The sequence below is a fragment of the Gavialis gangeticus genome, unplaced genomic scaffold (genome assembly GCF_001723915.1).
Source record: "Gavialis gangeticus isolate Ggan-Ray unplaced genomic scaffold, GavGan_comp1, whole genome shotgun sequence".
In the NCBI taxonomy this organism is placed as follows: Eukaryota; Metazoa; Chordata; order Crocodylia; family Gavialidae; genus Gavialis; species Gavialis gangeticus.
Window position 1 is genome coordinate 2,454,767 of NW_017729019.1, and position 27,171 is coordinate 2,481,937.

The window sequence follows — 27,171 nt, forward strand, 5'->3', positions numbered from 1 at the left end:
AGTGGGGGGGGGGGGGTGCCGGCCGGCCCCCTTGCCCGCCGGGGGGGGGGGGGGGGGGGGGGCGCATCAGGGTCAGGTGGCAGGGGGACACCACCACTATGACTCCCCTCCTCTTCACCTCCCTCTGCCCCGTGCCGCCTCGGCCTGCACAGCCAATGGCTGCCCTCTCGGTGGCGCAGGCACGGTTGATGAAGAGAGTTATGGACTCACAGACAGACAGCCCTTTTTATATATATATAGAATTTGATAGCTAGCTTTTTAGATCATTTTGATATTCATGATTTCACAAAAATTAGTGGTACCAGTTTTTTCTGTTCCTCATATAACATAGGATAGATTAGAAATATGAAGCAAAATCCAATACCGTACATCTGAGGGCGGAAACAGGCATCACCCTGTGTTGCCTTTTTGCTGCCGTAAAAATTTTTATGGTTGTTTGAAAACAAAGCAGACACACATTCATACCCCCTGTTGTGCCATATATCATGGCTGTGGTGAAGGTGGTATTTGGTTGTGCTGCTATTTAATGGCAGGTGTCTATTTTCTTTGTGGCAGGAGTGTGCTGGCAGCCCAAAGCTATCAGCACTTTTCCACAGTGGCTGGGGCTTGAGGGGCCAAATCCTGTGAACCGTGGGAATTCTGGTGCAGGATTGGGCCAGACAGGACCTGGGGGCATCTGCCTGGCTTTCACCACTTACTGCAGTACGCTTCCAGATCTCTGGAGCGCGTCTTGATAAGGGGAAATGTTGGGAAATGTTACCAAGACATGCGTCAGGGCTCCCAGGAGGACATCTCTAAGTGGGGAAAGCCAGACAGGCACTCTCAGGGCTTGAGGTGCCCAGTCCTGCACAGAAATTTCCCAGGTGTGCAGGACCAGGCCCCTCAAGCCCCAGAAGAGCATGTTGCTTGTTGTCCTGCAGCATCAATGGATGGGAGAATGGGCAATCTGCGCTTTACCAAGCGATACGGATCAGCTGTGCCAGGAAATCCCGGCACAACTGATCTGCTTCGTTTGGCAGTGTCAGTTTCTACCCTGAGAATCTTGTGTTTAAACCACAAACACCGTGTGGCAGTGTTGTAGGTGCTGCAGAACCAGAACTTTGATTCCTCATTTTTGGTATGTTCAGTTTTTCTTCTGTAACTTTGTGTTTAGTGAGTTTGTCTCCAGTGTCAGTGAAAAACAATGTAATCTTGTTGTGGACTAAGGGAAGGGGAACTTATCAAACTTACTGTTTTGAAAAAGCACTCACGGGTGTAAGATTAGCTGTTTATGAGCTTACATTTTACTACTTGCCCATGATTCCATTATAAAGGTACTGTCTTTTGTAACTCTGTTCACCATATTTAACAGCTCTGAAACCCATCAGTTAGGACCACCATGGATTCTATGCTTACTGTCACTGTCCTCCCTCTTCCTCAACAAAAGAAATGGTAGTATTGTGCACAGAGTTTATAGGCGGTCCTTTTAAGTTTAAAAAAAAAAAAAGTGTCTGCTTACGTCCTGAGTTATCCAGTTTTCAGTATCTGATTGCCTAATAAGGTAAGGTATGTCCTAGGCACAAGCTGTTTTGTCTTACAGAGTTGCAGGGAAGTTGATTTAGTAATAGAAAGACTTAATGTGAAGCCCTTATTCACTGATATGGAGGGAAAACTTGTGAATCTTACTAGTCTAGAATGTTAGCATAAGCTGTGAGACCTCTTTTTATTAACAGTTTTATATAAGTCACCTTGGGTGAATGTGATGTGAAGGTAGAGAAGAATATTTACCCTTTAATATTCTTGTCTAGCACAGATGCAGTATAACAAGGTGGTAAACTGTTCTGGCCCTTGTCCCAGGCAGTATCGAAGGAATTGTATCTCACTTCAGGTACATACAGTAAAATGCTTGTATACTTAATTATGCACAGTACAAGGATGGGTCTTTGAACCTTTGGCTCCATTCAGCCCTGTTAGAAGCCGAAAGTTACAGTGGCTGGTATATGCTGCAAGGAAAGTAGACTTAAGAGCCAAATATGGATGCTGTTAGCCTTATGCGCGGAAGAAAAAAAGGGAGGCTAAGGAAGTTTGTTTAATAACCTAAGTTGTTGATTTGTGACCGCATTTAACCTTGGAGCCTTGAATAAGTTTAGGGATGTTTTTGTTTGTAGACCCCGGGTACTATGGCACGGCATTATGTACAAGGCATATTTATTTCTAAATATATGTACAGAATTTTATCTGCATGGGCCTGTTTTGTCCAGCCTTGTAATCCTAAATTTTTTCATAAACCAACTTGTGCTATGTTTTGAAGTAAATCTTGCTTACTATTTATGGGTTGCCACGATACAGCATTTAAATCATCTGCTTGTAAGCCACAGTAAAAGCAAAGTGGCAACTGGCCAATTCCTATTTAAGACATTGGGCATTTAGGGATGTAGTGTTGCTGCACAAAGCTAGGTAAGCCCACCAATCTACTCCGTGTAAAACAGTATCACATCTGAATCTCTTCACAGCGCTTTCTCGAATGCATCGAGGCGTTGATTGCAGGAAAGTTGCGCAAGACAAAAAACCTGTCTTTAAGTCTGGCTCTTTGTACAGAGAAGAAAAGCCAAACCAGATAATAACTTGAGAATACTTTCTGGAGGTCATGATGACCTTGCACGATATCATACAATTGTAATTTTTGCCTACTTGGTTCCAAAGGCCAATCTCGTACTTCACCTTACGGTTTAGTGCACTTCTTTCAGCCTTTTGGTTTAGTCCAAGCCAACTAATGTTGAGAGCCTGCCAAAAAGTAATTTCTGCTAAAGATGCCTGGGGCAGTTTTGAGATGGATTCAGTGGGTTTGACTTGGATATGCCTATCCCTCACGTTGCTGGTAGTATAGCTGGCTTGCAAAGGCAACATAAGTAACTTAAAAAAAATAATTTTCTTTGTCTTGAGTAGAACATTTTATGAGCTAAAACATTTGTAAATCAACATTCCGTCACCTTTCCTTTAAAAGTATCCCAGCTATATTTCTTCATGGTTTGTTAAAACTGATTTTCTTTTTTATATCTTGATTGATCTGACTACTTGTTCTGGGTTCTTTATTCTTATCCTTGAGTTCACAATATTAGTTCCAGGCCCATGAGTCTGGAGCTGAGCCTCTCTGTTCCAATGGGAGGTAGAAATGTAGGCTTGTTTAAATGTCACATGTTCTTATTTTAATAACTTGGGGTGGAGGGGGCATGTAAATATCCAGATGTCCCTTAATGGGAGTGTCACGTTGGGGTTTTTTTGTAAATATGGGAACTTTTCTTGAAGTCTGTGGATTAAATCCAGCATCTAAATAGCACAAGGAAACAGTTTTAGAAGACAGTTGCTCATGCACTTCTGCCTAAAGATATCCTTTTTGTTCTGTCAATTCAGCAAGCTGCAGGTAGAGCCTTATTCTTGTATGCAAAATTCCTCTGTAGCTGCAAATCTTAGTTGTCTACAGGACACATACAGGATCACTAGAGTATTTGGGAATGAAGTATTCTGGTGTATAGATGGTGTATACTTTTTCTACCTTCTGTACAACAGAAAAGCTACTTTGTTGTACGGCTTCCAAGGGGAAATCAAAGAATCATTTGAGATGAAGCAAGGCAGTTAACATACTGAAGCACACTGGAGTTAACAGCTAGTTCAGGTAATAGGATAAGAATCCACAGTCCAGTCTGTGCATGATTTCTTGGTCTTGAATTTCCCGTTCTTGTAGGTGTTTAAAGTTCTTTCGTTTAAGGATGGCCACTCTGAGGTCAGTGACAGAATGTCCAGGGAGGATTACTGAATGTGTTGGAAAAAAGCTAGAAACATAATGAAATAGGAATTGATTGATCAAATATCTCCTTGCATAAGTAAGTAGGGAAGTTTTACATCCTATAGATTATAGATGCACAGTATCTGATGTATCCAGAAAAAGAACAGAATAGAATCTGTGACTCAGATGCATACTAATAGTACTCTGAGGCTTTCCGATATCTCAGACATGTTTTGCACTTCTGTTCTGGAATGTCCCCTTCAGCACGTGTGGTTGCAGAGAGAGAGGCCTGTTTCAGCTGCTTCCAGTCTACCATATGGCTATTCTCTGAACTTTGGTTATGTGGTCTTTTTTCACTCAACTTATTACTGCTTTGTGTATTATTACTGTAGCAATAACACAGAAGAGAAGAGAAACTTCTAACAGCACTTCTCACTGTATAATTGTTGAGCAGCTTTTAGTGAAAAATATGTACTGAAAACTCGTTGCCAATGCTGGGAGCGCTGTGGCCGCACATTCTGGCCCTGAGCCTCAAGCCCCACGCATTGCCTGGGCTGGGCTCCAGCCCTGCCCGGCTCCCTCCCTCCCTCACTATGGAGGCCTTAATTCCCAGTCCCACTTTCCCTCTCTCCTCCCACTGCCAGACTTACCTGCGGGGAGCTGCTTTCCAGCCTGCCTGGCAACTATGTGCATGTGTACATGTACATATGTACATGGCTTCCCCCATCTGATCACGTTCTTCCCACTCCCCCCAGCCCCTTGCAAGCTGGAACTGCCAGCCTGCAAGGGAAAACTCACCTGTTTCCTATGTTTTTCTCCTTCAAAGGAGAAAGTCCGGGTTTTTTGTGGCAAACAGAAAACCTGGATCCCTGTTTATCAGTAATAACAGCAGAGAGTCACTTTTTGAATCCTTTTCACAGACTCACTACTGAAGTTCCTGAACACTTAAAAAGAAAAAAAGAAAGGCATAATTAATTTTGCTAGTCAGCATGTTCTGATTTCAAAGGTGCTGCTTTGTTTTCTTAATGAAAATGCCAAATTGTCTCTGGCATAAACCTGAATATGAAAGGATAGGTCCAGGATTTTAGGCACTGAGGATGAGAATATGAAGAAATTCAGCACTGTCACTGCTTATTCTAATTATGAATGGAATAAGACGTTGTCAAGCCATTTATTTTAAGCACAATAGGCACCGCCATTCCAATCTCCCTGTAATAGTGGGAGTTTTTCCGCCAGACATGGAGTTGTTGCTTCTAATTGCTGATATCAGGATATCACTTTGCTCTTCTGGTGTTTGTGAATTTAATGGAGTTGGGGTTTTCACTTCTCTCCCACAAATACTTTTCTAGCTCATGATACCAAATTCAAAGGTAGGGCAATTCCTGGAATGGGAAATACATGTCTACGCTTGAGTCATGTTCTAAATAGACTTGAATAATCAGTACGTGTGCCACATCTGTTCTTTCAGAATCTCTGTTTTACTCCAAGTGGCTGTTTAAATGCATTTCTTCTCCAAATACAACCAAGCTTCCCACGTGGTAAGACCAGGCTTTTTGTAGGGGATGTGTCTGTTCACTGCTGTTTGCTCCCTTCTCTTTCTGTGCATCGTAAAGAAAAGGTAATGTTGTCTAGAAAACTTCAGCACTGTGAAGTGAATAGGCTGAGACTCGCATCTGGGAACATCACTAAAATTAACTTGTCTTAGTGTTTTGGTGCTAATCCAGACATGTCTAGAGAAAAAAAGTTTGCTTTGTTAGTCTGAAGTGAGACAGAAGGCAGAGCAGAGTGGCACCTTACAGGCTAATTCAGAGAGGCATAAGCTTTTGTAAGAAGCAGTTTAGTAGCATCTGATGAAGTAAGCTGTTGGTTTTCAAATACTTGTGCCTCTCTGAATAAGTCTATAAGGTGTCATTCTGCCCTGCATTCTGCCAGACATGTCTGTTACTTTATAACTCCTGGTTCTTATATGAGAAGACAACAAGTTATTGCTTTTCTTTTAAAATTTAATGCTGGGATTATGAGCACGGTGGAGTTATGACCCTACATATGCAGGTGTAATAATGTTAGATGAACAGTTGTGTAAGCAGTGTGTCTGTATGGGTGTGTGTGCACACTCACATAAAATATAAGCTAGTCTGTTCTCAAGAGCATCAGTCAGGGCAACAGATGAAACTGTTCACTTGCACAGTTTGTATTCCATTTATGGGAAACTACTTCAGTGCCTTTACATCATGCTTACAGCAGGGCCTCCTGCCAGTCCAAGATTTTTTTCCCCCAGAGTTTATTAGCCCTCTGCTGCTGGATCTTGTATTCCACCTTGTTTGGTCCTAAAAAAGAAATCTGTTTGACTCTTAAAGCTTACCTCTTACAGCTTTGCATACAATTTTACTTTCTCTGTATGGTGACTTACATCATATTTCTAGGACAGATTTAAAATGTATATTCTCTGTAGATAATAGAACCAAGAGGTATTACTGTTTCTAAAGGAGACTTTTCTGCATATGAATTAAATTTATACAGTTATTTCGCTCAAAACCGTAAGAGAGCAACCTCCAAAACTGAGGGTTATTGTATAGTATAGGCAGAACTTCTTTCAGTGAGACATGAGAGGATGGGATAAACATGTAGGCAGCAGTAGCATGTACAAAATTACAAACCTGTATAGGGGGTTCCAGTGATGCTGTAGTAGCCTTTCCTGACCAGAGCCCATTCAGAATAAAACCGGCTCCTAATCCATATGTTAGGCATCCAAGTGGAATCCTGTTCCATCCTGTTTTAAGCCTATGAAAAAGTTAATGCAAAAGATAGGTGGTTCCTCCTGCTCTTTGTGATTTATTCTTAAAGCTAAATTGGAATAGGATCCAGCCCTGTGGTGTTCTGTAGCTGTATGCTGATCTCTTGCTGTAGCCATTCATCTCTCTTCGGAGAAACAAGATATTAAAATCAAAATGGTACATTTGGCTACCATTAGTCTGAAGCTCATCAGGTTAACAATCTAGCCTTCTTCTGTAAATGTCAGTATCTGTCTGCATCAGGTGTACCTGTGATGGAAATGCAAAGCCTGTGCTATCTCCCCCCTCCCATCACACACCAACCCCAGGATGCATCTAATGTGGTGAACGCAAAGACTGTCTATGATTTAAGAATGATATATAGCTTTAAATATCCAAGAAAAGCATGAGACTGAGGCTATCGTGTAACTTACTCATCTGTAACTACAGTGTAGAATAACAGCCCAATTACCACCATGCACTGTAGCAGCTAGCATGCTGTTAAATTGAGTATGGATCTAAATTTTGTATATCGGACTACTAACACAAATGCCCAATTTAGAATGTAGTCTTGGGTCTGTTCTCGGTACAGAGTACCCATGTATCATGACAAGTAGTTCATTGTTGAAAATTGCAGTTAATTTTTGTTTAATACTTTAGCATAAGTTTTGATTCTTTTGGTATTTTTAATACAGTAAACACTAAAGATTAAAATAAACATTTTTCATTCCATTCTTTGCAAGCAAATACTGGATGCCTAGTATAGCCAGGGTTGTAATTCTTTCTGTCTTGTGCTACTAACATTTGTTCTGCTTTGCTCTGAAAAGTGGTCTCAGCAGGAGGTCCAAATTAAGAGCTCACACAACAGATTATTTCTTCCCCAGTCCACTCCCACTATCCTGGTCATTCATTCAGATTACAAAGCTCACCCCTTCCCAAAACTGCTGCTACCCTTATAAAGCTCTTTCCAAAGTGCTAAATGGAAAATAAGATTGCAGGAGTTGAAATTTGATGCAACTGATCTAGAAAGCAAATGGCTTGAGGAGCTTCTCCAATTAAAGTTAAGAAAAGGTAAATCTTCCATGTTAAACATTAGATGTTGTTAAAAGCTAGAGTTTTGAGAGTAAACAGGAACTGAAAATGGTGTGCTAGACTGTTCTCAGTGTTGTACCCTGAACTGAGGAGTTCTTTGCGTTGTGGGAAATTTTGGGGAGAGGAAGTGGGTGGCACTTCTTGACCAGGAACAATCTTGGTGGTAAATATAACGTTCTGAAGTCTGCTCCAGAACAAGACCTGATCATTTGTGAATATTTTAACTGTTGAAAATCCAGGATTTGAGTGATCTTGCATGGATTGCGGCTCTGCCCCAGCTCTGGACCATGTTGTCACCGCTGCAAGGAGCTGGGGCCCGCTCCCTGCATGGCCCTACCTGGAGCATGCCGGCTGCAGATCGTGGCTCTGCCCTGGCCTTGGACCAAGCTGCCCCCACCACAAGAGCCCAGTGGTACTGGAGCAGCCTCCTGCCCTGCCAGCTTGACTGGGACCGGTCTCCATGGCAACCCCAGACTTGTGCTATCACAGGGCAGCTGTGGTTGGGGTCTCCATAGAGACCAGCCCCAGCCATATGGGCAGGGGCTGCTGGGAAACGGAGTCTGGCTGCTGGCCAGCTATGCCATTTTGCCCACCCCTGGTCTTGCTGGAGGTAGAGTTCCGTACCCTTTCCCAATGAATTCTCCGTGTAAAATAGCTATAGTAGAATACTTCCAGTGGTCAGTATGTCCATGTATTTTTACCCAGTTTTCTTTTTCCATAGCTGTATCTATAGTCTCTTTTGCCTCTCACTCTTAACTTGTGAAATTCTTATGTGTGGAAAGGAGTAGGACTGTATTGTGTAACATATGCTGCCTGAACAGGTTGTAATTGATTGGACTGTATTAATTCATTGTTGATCTGAGTATAGCATATTCACATTGTTGCATACTCTACCACTTCCATAAAAATTGTTTGAGGTCTGGTAGTTGTGCAGACCATCTTGATGAGTGAATCTCCTGGTAGGATTGTCTATTAGCTTTGCAGAAATGTCCTCTGAATCTGTCAAGAAATAACTAAACTTTTTTGTATGGATGCAGTAGCTTTGAATGCCCATACAGAATGAGGAGTCCGGTGTACATAGCTGAACAGCAAAGTTTTATTTCTTATACAGGAGTGTTCTTTAAAATAAATCTACAAAGAGCAAAACCAGTTACATCTAGGCAATGATCTTGAACCTTCAAGCATCATTCTCCATGAGCATTGGAAAAGCACAAAGGGCAAAAGATTCAGGTTTATTAGTTATATTGGGGGAGGGGGGAGAAAGGGGAGGATTAAAACTATGCAAGAAGCTAGGAAGAAAATTAAGAACGGTTTTCCAAGAAGATTGTGAAACGTACTGTCCATCGCATATTTCTACTCCACTTTGTTCTCCTTTTTCTAGAACCGATAGGCTAATTTTCAAACTGTCCTTTCTGACTTAAAATTAGAGACTTTCTCTAGCAACTTGTTTTTTGTTAGCCCTGTAAACAGCTGCTAGAACCATCTCTGTCTCAGATGAGTGGATAATTGTAATGGATGTCTGTAGAAAGCACAGATTATGGCATTTATTTTGGTTTAAAAATGAATCGGAGCTTTCCCAGCACCACCCTCCATTGGAGGAATAGGACCACAGGTGGCTATGAAAATGCTGCGATTCTTGTCTGGTTACCTTTCTGCTAGGGAAATGAACAATAGTATGTAATTTGCAGTTATTTAACTCCACCTTGGTGATTAACATAGGCTCCTTCAGACTTGTTGCTGTAGTGACGCCCTCGCATTGTGGTTGCTACTCAAGTTAGGCTAGTTTAGAAATACTGTATTCTGTTTTGGAACCTTAGGAGCTGCGAGACCTGAGTCAGTGGAAGAGGAAAATGTGTAAGAGTTCCCGTAAATAGACAGTCAGAGTAGCTAAATAGCATTGCTCACTATATGGTAGAATGCAGCTTTTGATACTAGACTGGTGATTCTTAACAGGGGTCCCGTGATATCCTTGTAGGGGTGTGGTTGCACTTTGTCCCCTTGCAAGGAGGTAGGCGCACTGCTTGTTCCTTTTGACCCCTTGCTTCAGAGTCCCATGGACAAAGGGGCACCTTAGGTGCTCTGAACAGCAGGCTCTGCTCTGGGTGGGCAGATAAATGGATGTATAAATGTAGAACTAACTGCACTTTTCAGCCAAGCTTGTCCCCCAGCTCTCCTCTCACTCCAAGAGCAGGCAGGAAGGGCAGCAAGGGCAGGTGGCTCTGATCCCCAGAGGACTGTGCTTTCCCTGTCGAATACAGACTGTAGGGGGCCCGCCCAGGCCTCATGTTCTGTTGCTCATCTCTCTGTCCCTTCAAACCCCTCAATGTCCCACACATGGCACATGTTGAACCTAGCACTGCATCCCTGCTGGCTAGGTATACCCTGGCTCTGTCCAGTTTCACCCTGGGGCTGGAGTACTGGAGGGATGCTCCTTGGGAGAACATAGTGCAGAAATTGGCTTGCTGGTTCTTGGTCCCCAGCAGTAACTTGGACCCGTGGATGAAGACCCAAGGTGCAGCACTGGGAGCAAACATGCATGAGGCCACGCAGAGCTGGGGAAGCGGCCTAAAGATAGATTATTTATATTGTATTATAATGTAGCAATACACTTAATTAACACATATTATAATGCTTATGATATTCATATTATATTAGCTTTTTAAATGGGGTGCTGTTAAATACTGAAAACGTATAGAGGGGTTCCTTGAGTCCCAAAAAAGATGAGAATCACTGCACTAGACTATCATAGGAATGGTGGTTTTATAGGTAATGCAGTAGATGAGAACACCAGAAAATCTGGGTTCATTTCCTGACTATAACCTAAGACAAGTCTATATTTTTATGTGCCTCCACTTCCTCTTCTGCAAGGTAGGGAAGTATTTTTGTTTTACCGAAGTGTTGCCAGAATAAAAGAAATCTTTTGACAATTTTCCCACCAGCTGTCCTTTCATTTTGCTTGTAGTGAATGCCCTTTCCATGGTATAATTAAATGTCATTGAGAAGACCTCTGTTGAGGTGGACAGTATGACTGTTCCAGCTTCCTCATGACTTCATAGAAAGAATATATAACATGCAGTCTAAGAGTAGATGGTATAATGAAGAATTTTTTTAGATCTTGTTCTCCGAATGCATTTCTGCAGCACCTGCACTGTACGACCATGTATACTGTGCTTGAAGACTCGCACACAGATGCAGAAGTGTTTAGAAAAAAGTACAAATTCTGCTTGCTACAAAATATTCTGTAGTAGTTTGTACAGGCTTCACCAATTAGTTTATCATAGGTTAAATCTAAGCACAGAGCCCTCTTTGTTGGTCAATAGCTGACTTCAATACAGGTCAGTGTAAATAAGCCTAAACAGGCTCTTCAGTATTATCCAGCCATTGGCTACAGTGTGGTGTTGTTTAATTAATGCTGGATTACTGGAACCAGTCCAGTAACTATACTTGAGTTAATGCATTTCAACAAAGAATGATACTGTATGGTTAGCAATTTGAGAGAGATCACACATTCTAAAACAGATGCTGTGCTTGACTGTGATTGCATTTAACATATGAGACCGCTTAAATTAATGCACTTGTACTTAGTTGACCATGCAGATTTTTTGGCTTTTTGCAAACTTTGGAAACACAAAACACTCCGGATTTTAGTCAATTTGTGTGCTGGCAACAAGGTAGAGGGGAGGGGACTCTGCAGCCAGACTATCTAGAACCAGCACATCAGACAAACTAGGTGCTGTTTTCTTGGACCTCTAAGCCAGTTTTCTAAAGAACACTTCTTCTAAAAGTGCTGTGGTGGTGTGTGGTAACTTAAATTCTGCTTAATGGTCAATTACAGGACTGTATGTCCTGTGATAATATTTGCCTTTGACAGAGCCTGTTGCAAAATGCCTGCTCAAGCTAATGTGTGGCATTTAGATCTTGCAAAGAACAGTATAGAGAATTTGTCTTTGACTTCTAGCTCCTACCCCTTCAGGCCTTGGGAGCTTTTAAAGTTTTGGGGTTTTACTTTTTTCTCCTACAAGTGGCAGCCCAAATCCCAAGTTGAAAGTGAATCTTTGTCTTTGGCCTCCTTCCAGCATTCCTCGCTGAACAAGTAAGGATTTGGAATGTCAGAAAACAGCAAGAGGGGAGGGAAGATGTAAGTGTGTGTGTGAAGGCGTCTCAAACTAGGAGGACGGAACAAAACATAACTTCATCTGGACTTCCCCTTTCCAAAACAGTGTTTGTTCCTGATTTATACTTTCTTGTTTCTCTTAAATCATCTAGCTCTGTTCAGTTGCTGTAGCAGAGAGGGCTCGGCAGCGTTGTAGAGTGAAACAGGTCTCTTGTAAAAGCTTCCTTTCTGGATAACGCTTCCTATTTGTTTGCCTTCACTCTTGAGAGTTGACAGTATTGACTACAGAACTACTGGGGGGTCACCAGAAGCATTCTGCTTTGCTGCACAAACGCTTTGGATGATACGATGGAAATGTTCTTTTGTGGAAGACCCTGGAACAGGCCTTGATTCTGAGGCTAGTGCTGTGCAACACCTTGGATGAGAACACAATTAGTTCTTGATACTTTCCCTTCAACTTGAACAGTGTAGTGGATCCACAGCGTACTACAGCATTTCTATGCAGCCAATTGATGCATCCATCTATACCCTAAAGAGCAGGGTTTTCATTATCATAATAGCATTTTGAATTAAATCCGTTTCTTCTGGCCTTGGGAGTAAGACCTGCCCTGCAGCGCACAACTGAAGAAAAGTGGAAGTGGAAGCTTGATTGCTGCTCACGGAGGTGAACATTATCCACCTGGAGGGGCCATGTCGTCTTTGTACACCAGAAGTAAGGAGTTTACTCGCAGCAGGAAGTCTCAGTCAGATTCTCCCCCGTCGTCTCCTTCCCCGATTGCAAAGACGCTCAGAGTAAGCAGACTTTTCATTTCTGTATTGCACTGCAACCTGCTGAGCATAGGCTATGGTCAGGTTAACAGTGTCAGTTTGTCCTCTGGCACTGGAGAGCCAAGTTATGTTGTTTACTTCTCTGAATGAGGCAATTCATACGAAATAAGCCTAGGAGGAACAAAGTTTAATAGTATAAGAATGTGGCTTCCAAGCAGTCCTTGTGCTGTGATTACTTGAGTGATTATAGAGGATCTTTTGTCACAAGAGCTCCATTTTTTTTCTTTTTGCTTCCATTGAGGGTATTGTCCCTTTTATGCTTATTAGGAAAAAGCCTTTTAGATAGAAATGAGGCAAAAAGCCAAACAACTGGTACATTGTTTTTTTCATATGCACTTAAATGTTGCTGATATAGCTAGATGCAAATTTCAGTGCATCCCTGTGAAGTGCAGCATACTTCAGTCATTTCTAAAAAGGCAAGAAAACAGTTTCTTCCAAGAGCTACAGATAGATTATCGTGGCTGTTTTGAACTGGTCAATTCCTCCAGATCTGTCGATTTGGGGTTCCATCTGTTGATGGGCACTAAAGTAAGACACAATTTAGCAACATTGCTAATTGTTTTGGAGAGGTGTCTGAAGGACTATCCTTAAGTCCCCATGATTGGGTATGCAATCTCTTTTCTATCCATAGAGCAACAATGTCAAAGCAAAAAGAAATAGGCTTTGTGGAAAGGTAGATTACTTTAGGCCAGAAAGATGAATGGACTATCTTTTAAGTGGCATTGCATCCACAAAAGTAAAGTAATGCATTGTCTTTACTTTTTAGAGACCAGTATAAATAATAGCTGTAAGGAAAGGAAAATGCATTTAAACTACTGTCCCTTTATTGGCAACAGCTAGGAACATCAGAAAACTTAACCTTGTGCTGCTGATGTTAAAGTTTCTTCTCTGAAGAATGCTATCAGTGTCCATTCCACAGCTCTGCTGCATCTGCTATAAGGTTTTAGGTTCCTGAAATCCAGATATCCTCACAGCTAAATTTTGAAGCTAAAATTAGGTGGTGGTGGTGTTTTTTTTTTAATTTCAGTGTTTGCAGGTTTGTTTACATTCCTATAGTAACAAGCCAATTTATCAATACTAATAATGAATGAAGAGCTCTAAACATTGTTCTAAATTTTGGGATGAAATTAAAATGTTTGAATATCTCTAAGAAACTGACTGTAGTATTTCAGTATTTGTCATGCGCAGACACTTCCCACGTTCATGCTGATGAGCATTTAACAGGCATATCTTGCTGTAGCTGTGATTGCTACATCCACTAACACTTGCTTATAGCTACCCACAACTTTAATGCAAAGCAGTTAGTAACTCACAGCTTCTGCTGCAATATTTGTAAGCAGGAATGTACATTTTTTTACTTTATTAATGAATCCAACTTGTCAAATAACAAACTAAAAACATTTTAAAGATGCATCGAGTCCCCTGAAATACACATGAAGATTGATATTTAACTTCTATCAAGAATGCTTCCTTAATCAAAGTTGGTGCCCACACCCTTGTGTTCTTCTTTTTTCCAGTCTCTGACTATTTCTTTCTTTCAGTCAATGTTAAGCTCTTGTTTCTTCATCTCTATAATAATTCACTCCTTTTTTCTTAAAATTGCATAATACAAATCTCACCATCTTCTCATCTCTGCTTTTTAACATTTTTGATTTATTCCAAACTTGTTCTTAAGTATGAGATCATTGAACTTTCCCTTCAATATTCTGAAAAAGCTTCTCAAACTTCCTGGTTTTGAGGCAGGAGAAGGTGTGTTTGAGTTCTTTTTTTTTTTTTAAAGCAATTTCCACCAAATTTCAAAGTAATTGCCTCCCCCCACTCCCCTCCCTTCTTCCTGTAGAACACTGACTTGATAGGACAACTTTTCCATTATTAGAGTTTCCCAAATTTTTGTCAAGTGATTTGAGGGATGTCACCCCTCTTTCAGAGCTTTTACATTTGTAATTTTTGCGGGCACTAAAAGATGAGTGATAATTCCTTATGACTCTTACATTTCCGAGTCCTCAAGAAAGTTCAGTAGGAACAGTAAGGGGTTATCTGATAGTTGGCTTCCTGTTCCCTCACCAGATCTCCAACCTTCTTCCAAAACAGTCTGATTCTAGAACGTGTCCACTTTGTGGTAGAATCCTCTCAACTAACTATGCTGCCTCCAAAATTTGCCTGCTTCTATAGCATAAATGTTTAATTTAAGTGGAATGAGGTACCATTAAATAAAGGTTTTAAATTTTTAAAAATCATTTTATTTTATTATCATGCAGATGGATTTGTGGGGACCATTGTTCCAGATGGTCTCCCATTCTTCATCAGTAATTTTGTATCCAGTATCATTGCTGACTTTGTCAAAAACAGCCTTTTTTCTTCTATATAACTGTAGGAGCATAGAATCCTGATGGACTCAATTGCATATTAAAGAGTCTGTTTGGATCTTTATAGATGGACCAGAAATGCATGCATGGCTGGAAATGCCTGCTTTGAGCTACAGTGAAAGGTCCCAGAAAACGGGCCTAGTAGTGCTCCTCTGGGATCGTAACTAATCCAGTGGTTCTCAACCTTTTTTAGACTAAAGGAACTCTTTGGAAAATGCAAACTCTTAGTTTTCTTTTTTTTTCTCTTTTTTTTTTTGACTACAGAAAAACAATAGTCATTGTTCTGTTGCAAAGAACTCAGAAAGACCACAAGAAGTCTCAGTGTTTTTAACGCTCTGAATTTCTATTTGAAATCTTCTGATTTATCTCGTGAATCATGTTTGCATACATAGAAGTGCTAACATTGTGTGGCACTCAATGGCACCCTTGAAAGAATCTCAAGGCACCCCCGAGTGCTGCCACACTGGTTGAGAATCCATTGCTGTAATCAAAGGACTTATAAGAAAAAAGAAATCTAAACTCTCCTAGTGCTAATGACAGCATTGTTGCTGCTGCAGCTGAAGTGTGAGAAACATCGTAAGAATTCAGACTAGAAGTACAACAGTGCTCACTTAAAGTTCACCATGGAAGATATAGAAAGTGTCTTGCTGCGTATGAAGGTTTAGTGTCATAGAAGGTTAATAACTAAAAAAATTAATAGTCCCAAAACAAGGTAGGCTGAAGTCAGAAGTTAGTTGGTTCTCTCTCTTAGGGCATTTTTACATATGCTGTGGGATGCGGTGCTGGGTGCTTTAATTAGTGAGCCATGCTAATTAAAAGTGTCTGCCCGTCATGTGTATCAGCATCCCTGTGCTAAAAAAGAGAACGGGGCGCTTTGAAATAAAGTTCATTGAATGTATTTTATTTTGAAGTGCCCCACCGCCATTTTTTCAGCGCAGCGATGCTGATTCATGTGACACGGAAGGCTACCAAAGCACGGCAATGTCTGTGCTCCTGCAGATTCTACTGAGTCTGATCCAACGCACATCGGAGCAGGCTCTGCACACATGTATAGGAACCATTAGATTTTAAAAATCTGCAGAAGCCTTCACTGTTTAAGTATTGAGGTTGGACAAACTGAAGGGATTACCCAGTGCTCCCTTCTATGGCATATGACAATTGAAAAACCAGTTTATCAGTAATTCACATTTAACTTTACCTTTTTCCCTCTGAATTTGTCTGAGTCTCTGGGATGTTACATGTCTTACTTTGTAGTTGCAAGCTTAATGGTGAAATCTCTTTGCAGTAAGCTGGTTGAAACCGTAAGAAAGGAACATTCAAAACAGGCTACAACCGTATTAAAAAGATGGTAGAAGCAAATCAATCCAACACCTGACAATATGTTTAACTGCCTTATTCTCTGACCCAGCAGCTGTGACAGGAACAAAGTCCCTCTTGCTTTTGTACATGTCTCTTAGAACATCCCCAGAACCTGTGGTTCTCCTGGACAGCAATTGTTTTTTGTAGTTAACTGCTCCAAACTACATAATGCCTTTGTGACGTGGATAAGTGCTTCAAATATCTAAGCCAGGTTTTCAAATGAAAAAAGCTTGTGTATAGATTCACTAGACACTAAGTCTGCCAAAGCACACATGCAGATAAGACTAACATTTTAAAAGTTAAAACAGAATGACAGCCTAAAATCATATATACTCTCATCAGAACCAGAGTTCTGTCATAATCTGAAAGCTGTCCTTGTGCACCAAACTTAGTAGAAATGCTTGATTGGATTACAGCCTTGGAATAGCTTTGAATACAGATGGTCTGACAGTCACTCTCTCCTGTCTGATTTGAGTCCTTTTATTCATGTAACAAGCTTAAACATGTTTCAGATGTCAGTGGTAACAAGTTTATTTTTACATTAGGTAAAACTGCATGAGTCATTTGACTTGATTTTCTACAGCAAAAGAAAAACCAACTCTTTGTATATGTTGCTAGTAGAAATGTTAACCTCTGACTTCCCCGTCAGATGTCTTGTTGGCTTAATCTAATAGAGATATTTCATGTTGCAGAAATATATACATAATTAGCATGCTCCAGCAGACTCGATTAATCAAGTCTAGTCCAACACGCTGTAATTATAGCATGTTGGAACAGCATCCCCACATGTCCAGAGGCACCCATTGAATTCAGAAATTGGTACAGTTTAGAGATGTTGGCTGGTGTTTTTTTCTTTTGTTTGTTTGTTGGCTTCCGTCCTGTTTAGGGAACCAGTTTGTGGATGGTTTTGTTGGGAAGTTCAGCCAATCGGATCACCCCTCTCTTGGAGTATATTTCACAACATGAAAAAAGTCCTTGTAACCCTGTGAGAAAAGTTGTATTGTGATTCCAGAACTCTAAGCCCAAGCTGTCCAAGGCAGAGGATGATAAAGTAGTCACGCGCTCTGACGTCCACGTCTGAGATGAGCCAATCTAGAGTGGATATAGCAAAGAACTCAGGACTGAACATGGGTTCAACATTTAACTTGGAAACATTGGGTCCCCTCTACGCATGCAGGTGGAGGGGCAATGGGATCTAATGTGCGATTTACACAGTTGTGCCTCCTGCCATGCTGCATGTTCATGGCAGGAGGGCTGATAGTCGGATTGTGCGTTAGATCCCATCATACCATCATATTGGAGTCTGATCCTGAGCTCCCCTGCACCTGCAAGAAACAAGTTGCCCCAGCTGGGAGCCCCACACACCCCAGTTGAGGGGCTCCCAGCTGCAGGGGTGCCACACATACCTCTGGGACTGGAGGATCCCTGTTGTAGCAATCTCCCTGTCCCAAGCCAGAGGATCCCAGAAGAGGTGATTTCCCCCTCCCCTGTGCACCAGGCATGCGGAGTACCCCTGGGAAAGGAGGATTGCCACAGGAGAAGTTCCCCCCAGCCCAGTGGTGCAGGAAACCCCTGGGGCTAGAGGATCACTCTGATTCTGGACCGGGGGGGGGTCACCTCTGTGGCAGTCCACTGGCCCTGGAGGTTTCATGCACCCCCAAGCCCTAAGGATCACAGCAGCCACAATCCCTAGATTTCTAGGGCAGTGGTTCTCAAACCTTTTTTTTCCACGTACCACTTGAAAATTGCTGAGGGTCTCAATGGATCACTCACACATTTTTTGTTCTACAGCTCAAAGCACACAACTTGTATTTTAATATCGGTAGTCTTACCTTACAAGTATAGATATTCTCGATTGTTCTGCAGCCTTTCTGCAGACCACCTGAATGGAGTTCGCGGACCAGTTGTGGTCCATGAACCACAGTTTGAGCACCTCTGCTGTAGTGGCATTTGTACACATAGTTGTGCCACAGCACCGGGTGCTTTTAAAAGTGCCTGATGCTGCAGTGCACATAGTTGTATAAGCAGCAAAATGCACATCAGTGCTGAGAAAATGGTGGCAGCGCACTTTTGAACCAAAACACCTCAAAGGTGTTTGTAGTTCAACAGTGCACCGCCACCATTTTCTGCATGCTGACACACATTTCACCACTTATACAACTGCACATGACATAGCACACTGCTCATCATCCCACATGTGGAGCAGACTTGATTAATTGAATCTTCTCCAACCTGGTGGATCTTGGGCCCATCACGGGTTGAAAAGGTATGTATATAATTGCCCTGTGGTTTTACCCTGGGCATGGTGCACCCCTGCAGCTGACTGGATCCCAGATGTAGGGGGTGCCCTGCTACATATGCAAATTAAATCTTGATAACAAGCAGGTATAAGGATCTAACTTTATAGCTGGTTGGTGCTCTTTTTGGCTTGATAGCTACTTTGCACATGTAGCTGGTCTCCAGGTAATTGTGCAATTAACTGGTTAACTGTGCAATACCTGTAACATGTCCAATCTGGAATGGGGAAATGGGAAGGGGCAATTAAAGGCTAGACTGCAAAGTGCTTTTGGAGTCAGCCAGAGTACTAGAGCAAACCCACTGCCTCAAGTATGGATACAATTACTGTTCAACCAGGCTAACAGGTGGATCCAGTTGGCTCCAGCCAGAATATACAAAGGGATGAGGGGAATAGGCTTAAAGAGGTGCTGCAGTGAAATTCTAGAAGGGAACAACTTCAGAATTTAAGTTAAAATGTTTTAATCAATGCGCTCTTTTGTCTATTTGTCTTACGTTTGCTGGTACACATGAACAAGTGCAATATAACGGATCCCCAATGAAGGTATTGCTTAATTTGATATGAAAAAAAAAGGCCTCTTATTCAGTTGTGTCCTAGTTCCTGAGTACTGTGTCCCTCCTCTTACACACAACTTCCTCACATATTACCATTACTCGCACACAAACGGTATGCACCTTTTCCCTGAAAATTAGCTACTGAAGATTGTAGTGTATATCTTAGAGAAATGCAGCCAGGGACAGATCCAGAAAGGGGGACAATAGTGCAGTTGTGTACTTGTTTCAGTTTTTCCTCCGCTCCCGCCATCTCCAGGACTAGAGGGCCCAAACACCCAGGAAGAAAACTGCTCAGCCTATTTTCCTGAGGCAGGCAAGCAGCCAGCAGTGCCTGACAAGTCAGTGGAAGGCCCACCTGGCCAAGGAAGGGGCTGGGCAGTTTGGCTTCAGAAGAATCAGGCCTTTAACTGCCTGGTTGCTGCTGGCTGCCCACGCTGCTAGACAGTGGTGTAACGAGCAGAATTCATGCCTGGGGTAAACCCTGCGGGGGTGGAGGGAAGTGCACAGTGGTGAGGGGAGTGCGGGTTCTGAGAGTGGGGTGGGGTGGGGAGAGAGCATGTGGGTTCAGGGGTGAGTAGGTGGCAACAATCTTACTGTAGCAGGGCACTAAGGTGCCTGCTACTAGAGGGGCAGGAATGGCCACCCAGGTGCCGGTTGCCAGGGCAGCCAGGAGGAGCTAGGGGCCCACACCTGTTGAGTCAGCTGACCGGAAGGGGCTGGGCTGGCTCCTATATAAAGCACAGGCTGGAGGCTGGGAGAGAGGTGGTCTCTGCTGGTGGCCGAGGAGAAGGAGCGCTGCCCAAATAAGCAAAAAGGGAAAGGCCTGAATGCGAGCAGTTTGTTACACTGGTGAAGGATGGAGCACCCGCGGAGTGCGACTCAAAGGAGGTTAGCTGAGCGGTTTAGATTTGTTATAGCCCAGGGGCTTGTGTTGTTGTCTGCTGTTGTCAACCGGAGGACCAGGTAAGGCTATAAGGGGATGGAGGAGGCCTCATAGGGGAACCACGACACTGTGGGAGCCCCAGCCCCAGAGAGTGGCCAGCAAGAAACCCCAGGGAGTGGGCAGTGAGAAGGCATCCAATAAGACCGAAGAACATTTGGTACATCCATGAGGCTTGGGGTGTGGTACAGGGGTGGCTGGAGCCACGCAGAGCCCATAAGGCTGGGGTGCATCTGAACCCCATTCCGGAAAACGGGGCTGGTATAGGACAGGAGAACCGTGGCCAAGAAAACTAAAGGTAGCCTCCCTATAATACACTTAAGACCAAAGATGTGGTGGGCGAGATTTGATGTGCGGATAGGCAGCTTGACGTGGTATAGAGGGTAACTAAGGGTGAGCACGGCGACCCCGAGGTTCCCATCCTGTCGCACTTAACCCCTGCCAGGAACTCCTAAACAGTCCCCAGCTAAGCTGCTACCGCTGCCACCCTGCATTCTGCTTGCTACAGCTGTCGCTTTTAAACCAGCAGCAGCTGCTGCCGCTGTTACTACCACCACCAGACAGTCTTGCAGTTCCTGACATGGGTCTGCTCCTGAGGCATGGATTCTGCAGGGGTGGGGGATGATTCCAGCACCCCTCCTGACTTGACACCCAGGGCAGGTGCCTCTCTTGCCTGCCCCTAGTTATGTTACTGCTGCTTGGACCCCTCTTCCCAAGCTAGGTGGGCACCCAGCAGTACCTGCCACATCCTGTAGCTAGGGAGTTAACAGAGCAATCATGGGTTCTTGCTTCTCTGTCTTATTTCCACTGCCTATGTTTTCCCTGTAAAAATACTTAGTGGTATTTTCAAGGTAAGATGCCCCCCCACAATTCCTCCCAACCTCTCTTCATTCTGCCTTCCAAAAATAATACACGTCTCCTTCAGGGCCATGTTGTATACAAAAAAAAATACTGTTCTTGCTCGTCTCTGGAAATGCATGTGGTCTTCTACCTGTAGTCCATCCATCAGTTGAATGCTGTCTGCTGTAATCTGTCACTGTACTGACTGCACGCTAATTGTGCTCCAACACTTTATCAAAATAGCCTTCGCTTTTTATCATTATTGTTAAATTATCTTAACCCTTATTGATGAAAACTGCCCAAAAGCATTCAGGAAGGAATTATGGTAGACTGGAGTTTGATTCTTACACCGTTCTAGAATCCTTCTTGATGAATTTTGCTTCCTTGTATTGGAGCAGGACTGTTTTAAAGCTGCTCTTGCAGGGATTGACAGTGATTGGTCATAGAGTAGAATCTAGCCTGTGTGCGTACACACCATTAAAAAATAATTCTTGACCTGGTATCATTTTTACCTCAGATGCATGGTTTTGGAAACCAGTTTGCTTTTATCTGTGGGGAAGCTTGCAAACAAAATGACTTTAATTGGCCATTTAGCATTCATGGCCACTGCCTAAAGAAGTGCAGTGAGATTTCTACAGATTCTGGGACTCTAGTAATCCCTCCTTTTGCACCTTCATACCTGATCACAGCAACATAATGTAACAGGCGCATGTCCACTCAGTCAAAAAATGTGTTTTATCTATTTGGAGGAGCATCTGTGTTTTGTGTTTTACTTTAAAGTAGTTTGTTAAAATGTTTTTGGAATAACACAAAACATTGAAATTGTTGCATTCACCTAATTTTTAACTCAAATTCCAGAACAGTACCTAATTAGTTGGCAGCACACTTAAACTACTGATACTAACACTGTTTAGAGCAAATTGTTGTCTGTGAATTCCTAGGGGGCCAAACTCTGGCTGATGATCTATATGGCATTTCATGATCTCACTCTTTCCAGTAGAAGGAAACTAATGAGAAGGGGAGATGACAGGAACAAGACAGTATAGCCAACTTATTTCTAGAATGACAAGATACTTTATGCACTATAGATGACAGAGCTTACCTAATTGCCTTTCCATGAAATCATTCTAGATGACTGCAGTTGCTATATGAATGCCATGTGCTTTTGGAGGGGAAGGGAAAAAAAGGTATTCACAAGACATCTATGTCTAAAATCTACTTCACTCGAAGTTGAAGTGTCTGCTTTAGGCAACTTGAATTCTGGCCAGTTTTCAAGTGCCATAAAAGATTAAATCTCTTATAATAAAATTTGGAAATATCCCAGCTGTGGCATCTGGTGGGGCTGGAGAGAAGCAGCAGCCCGTGACATTCTCATATTTAAGGAAGTTTAGAAGCAAAACCCCTTTCTCTCTCCTTTGTCACTTGGATGCCTGTTTTTTGTTTTCTCTTGAAACTTCACGTCTGGGGACTTTTGGCTAAGATCGCATCACTTGGTAAAATTAAATTTTTCACCCATAAAATTTGATCTCAAAGAGGCAGAAAAAAATAACAGCAACAAAACCAAGTTTCTGAATTGTGGCCTTTATGAAATTAAAATACAATCCAGCTTGACATTTTACATGGAGAGTTCTATTCCCATGGGATTGTGGTAATGAAGTGCAGCTGTTACAAAGCCAAAGGGCTATGGAAGAAAAGGGTGGGAAACTGAGGCAAGGGCTGGCAATAAAGTGCACGCTATTGGAATGCTGTAGAAGTTTAGACCTATTTTTGGATTTCGGCAGATGGAGTTGTCACTCAATTATATTGGTATGCATTTATTTCTGATTAAACGTACTATCCTCATTGTCAATAATGTAAGCTGTTCTACTAGCTGCTGAAATCACTATTCCATCTTGGATGATCTTTTTAATATTATGTTCCAGTTAGAGTAGCTTTTTATTAAGCTTTGATGGTTGATTTATAGTTTGCAAAAACATACTTTGCATCAGGCTTATTGCGGTTGGGGGGATAGGTGGAGGAGGTTTGGTTAGGTAGAGTCGTTAATCACAGGAAAAGGATTTGTAATCCTTGCATTCACACAAATACGTAAAATTGGCTGGAGGGCAAACAGTATTCTTATTTCACCTTTAGCTAACAGGAAGCTTCAGAAATAAGCAGCTCGTAAGGCAATAAGCTTGTTTTTGTAGAGACACTAACTTCAAGCAGTATTACCAAGCCACCAGTTGAATACTCCTGTTGAAAATGGGTGTTCTGACTACATTGCACCTGTTTTATCGCTGCACTCTGGAGTCACTAACCTCAAATAAAGGCGAATAAGAAGCAAATGTTAACTGAATGGCATATTTCTCTTATATGAATCGGCTGTAAGTAGGTACAGATGGAATCTACAGTGTACTAAGGTTTGTGGTTGTGTGTGTGCAGGACCTAAGGGGGAGAGCTGTTGCATGGGTACAGTTGTACTGGGTGCGCAATCATGGAAGGGGGCCCCCAAAATTGTGGGAGTTTTCTTTCTTAATATTCATTCTAATATGATGAGTAAAATAATAATTATTAGTAACGTTTAAATAATTTAGAAATTCAGCTTAGATTTCAGATAGGATTTATTTATTTCCAGTTTCCAAAATGAGAGGTCCCCACATTTCTCTCACAGGCTGCATATGTGTGCATGTGCAAGAGTGGATCCATGGTGGGGTGCGGTGGTACAATTGTACCCCTAATCAAATCAGGCAAAATTAGGGTTGGGCGAGACCTCAGGAGGACATCTAGTCCAACCCCCTGCTCAAAGCAGGACCATCCCAAGCTATATCATCCAACCCAAGGCTTTGTCTACCCAAGTCTTAAAAACCTTTAAAGATGGAGGTTCTGCAACCTCTCTGGGTAGCCTGTTCCAGTGCTTTACTACCCTTTTGCTTCAGAAACTGTATAAAATTTCTCCTTGGCATGCAGAAATGGGAAAAACTAGGCATAGTTTGAGCTATGTTCTTTCTTTTTAATTGGTGGTCATCTTGTAACATTGATGGCCACCATTGGTGGTTGCCTTGTAACAGTGCTCCTATTTATGTCCAAAATACAACCAAACAAATTCACTCCAGAGCATCGCAAAATAGCCCTAAATTTCCAGAGTTTGGCCAGCTGCAGATAGTAAAGTATAAAATGTTCCCACAGCTATTTGCTTTGGAAGAAATGTAAATATTAGAGTTTTCCCATCCTTTCAGGGTTGGATCCTGGCCGCAGAAGGATGCAACTGAAGGCAATTAGGCCAATTTCTGCCTTGGCAAGAGGCTGATCCCCTTTTGGCACTGCTTTTTAGGGCTACATTTCATTTTAAACCTTCCATGAGAATTTGGTTTTAATTATACATTACTGAACTTCTAATAACTGTAAGAGCTTTTGAGTTTTTTAAAGGAAGTCTCCAGTGTTCTGTAATGCAAACATTTCTAAAATCAAAACCGTACGCCATTCCTGGCTCCTTGTGAGCCTAGAGCCATCCAAACTAATAAAGTAACTGCCAATGCTTAGCTCTGATTTTTAATTGGAAATGTGAACAAAGCAAGCACAATGAGCTATCCTGGGGACACAGAGAGGAACTGTTTCATATGGGACATTTCAGAGCAAAGTTAAGCTAACCCAGTACAAATTCTGTTTGCCCCCTTTATTTCTTAGCGGCAGCCCATCTCAAGGCCTAGTGTTTCCCCTGTATTCTCTCTGAGACTCCATCAATACCTGTTCCAAGCTGACTAATAGGGTTGCTGCAGAATAGTATAAGGCATCTTCTGCTTTGGGCACAGTAAGACAGCTTCAGTAAAGACTTGTTAGGGCACCTGCACTGCCAGATCAGGGCACGCTGCCTCCAGCTGAAACTCTGCATGCCCAGATTGGATCTGCGCCGCTTCTGCTCACCAGTTTAGCGTGCTGTCCAGCCTGTGGGGCTCTGCATGAGTCTGGCAATGTGTTAGCAGGGGAGTGGCAACTCCTGTCTGTGCTCCAACACTGTTGTGTTTTGGGGCTTATGGGGACCCTCTGTGGGCTGGATAGCAGGGCTCTGGCAGGCTGAAGGTTGAGCACCCCTAGTTTAAAGAAATAATGGGACGTTGGTTCAGCACTGACTTAGAAGGAAACATGCTGCCTTCTGAATTGCAGTCAGGACTTCCCGCAGTTTCTAGGCTTTCACTGATCTTCCTCTTAGATACTGCCCTGATCTGGCTCTGTTTTGCCTGAGGTCAATGACATTGCAGTCAGAAGCTTGTGTGGCTGTTAATGTTCTAGTTTTTGTTCAAGTTCTGAGGAAAACTGAATGATGTGGGCAAAGCCAACCGTAATGTTGGAAGTTTAGTGTTGATATCAAGGAAAAACAAAAATGAAGGTTTTTTCTGTATTGAATGTCTCGGAATACTTTTAACATAGCATTTGTAAAGTATTCAAGAAACAGGAATAGAAAATCCCATGCTTACAATGTACATCTGACTGAATGGCTACATGTTGTGACCTTTTGTCTTTTTGCTCTCCTTTTTCTCCCTGCAGTTTCTTCTTATGCTCTGATTTTTGTCTTTTATATCTGATTTAATTTTTTTCCCCTCTTCGGGATAGGGATGTTCCATACTTTTTTCTGCTCATGTAGTATATGAAGTTCCAGGAAACATAATCTGTACACTATGTGATTTTAAACGATAAGCTGTGAAAATTTTATGTTAATGCAATGGGGGGTTTTTTTTGCATTTTTCCTATAGCTTTCTTAAAAAAAACAAACTGGAGACATGATTGGGCTAGTGTAATTTCTGGAAGCGTAGAGCTAAACTGATCATGAGCACAGTGCCCACAATTTGGCCCAGATTTGCAGAACTATACTGGAATCTGAACTCTCTTGAAAAGCTGGTCCCAACCTAGAATCATAGAAAATGAGGGTTGGACGGGACCTCAGCAGGTCATCTAGTCCAGTCCCCTGCTCAGAACAGGACCATCCCCAACTAGATCATTCCAGCCAGGGCTTTGTTGAGCCGGGCCTTAAAAACCTCCAAGGATGGAGTTTCCACCTCCTCTCTGGGTAACCCATTGCAGTGCTTCAGCCTCCTAGTCAGGGAGTTTTTCATAATATGCAACCTAATATCCAACTGTTGCTTCTTGTTCTGTCATCTGCCACCACTGAGAACAGTCTAGCTCCATCCTCAGTTTTCTCTTTTTCAGACTGAACCCAGTTTCCATAGCCTCACCCCAGAAGTTGTCCCCCAACCCCCTAAACATTTTTGTTTCCCACTACTAGACTCTCTCCAGCTTGTCCACATCCTTTCTTGGGGGGCCCAAAACTGAGCACACTACTCCAGATGTGGTCTCACCGAACAGAGGGGAAGAACCACTTTCCTTGATCTTCTGGCAATGCTTCTACTAGTGCAGCCCAGAATGCTGTTAGCCTCCTTTCCAATGAGGGTACACTGTTGACTCGTATCCAGTTTATTGTCCACTATAACCCCCAGGTCCTTACCTTAATTTGTCAAGTACTTCTGAAAGCCTTCCTTTAAATCGGGGCTGTTCAGTTGCTGTTTGGTGGGTCACGTGCAGCCTGTGAGCGGTTAACCTGCAGCCTGTGGGCCCTTACAGGCACCTCTCCCACTGCCACATCATGGAGGAGGGCTGGGGAGCCACCAGCAAAGCCTGCATGGAGGGGAGAACCACCAGCACCTTATGTGGCTCCTGGCCATTAGAGCTGTGTGAGGCTTTGGACAGAGCTTTGGATCTGGAGAAGCTTCGGATGCTTCGGGGTCCAAAGCAGCATATCTGGGTTGAAGCTCTGGTCTCGTTAAGCTTCCCGGAGCGGTTCGGAGCCACCTCTGAGCCACCTTCGAGATCTGGCCATAGGGTATAATGGGGAAACAATAAAATACCTATAATTTTGTTTTTTGTCTGATTTGGATGAAATTTTCAGAGGTGGCAGAGAGTCTGCCAAATTTCAAGGAGATTGGTGCAGGGTTTGGGGGTAACAGCACCCCAGATTTTTGAAAGCAAAACTCCTGTCACATCTGTGTGTTAAAACATGGGGGTCAAAGCTGCAGGGGTGGTAGCTCTTACTGAGGCCACAAAGCCTGCCAACTTTTAAGAAGATCAGTGCAGGGGTTTGGGGGGAACTGCCCCTCAAGCTGTGGACAAGCACAACTCGTGCCATGGGTGACACTGCGTGTCTTCAGGTGCAGCAGGGTGACAGCTGCAGGGGTCGTGGCCCCTGCTGTGACACCTGCCGGCTGTGGAGGAGATGGGTG

General features: G+C 42.8%; 1 protein-coding gene across 4 annotated transcripts in view; it reads left to right on the forward strand.

Moving 5' to 3' along the window:
• PPP1R12B (protein phosphatase 1 regulatory subunit 12B) overlaps positions 1–27,171 on the forward strand; it is a 184,517-nt gene that overhangs the window by 110,972 nt on the left and 46,374 nt on the right. The window contains exon 1 of one of the 4 annotated variants that reach the window (XM_019513818.1): positions 11,544–12,532. The exons of the other annotated variants lie outside the window; for them this stretch is intronic. Within the exon in view, the coding sequence (XP_019369363.1) occupies positions 12,431–12,532 (102 nt within the window). The 5' untranslated portion in view covers positions 11,544–12,430. Of the gene's footprint in view, positions 1–11,543; positions 12,533–27,171 lie in introns of those variants that run through there. 4 annotated transcript variants of the gene reach the window in all.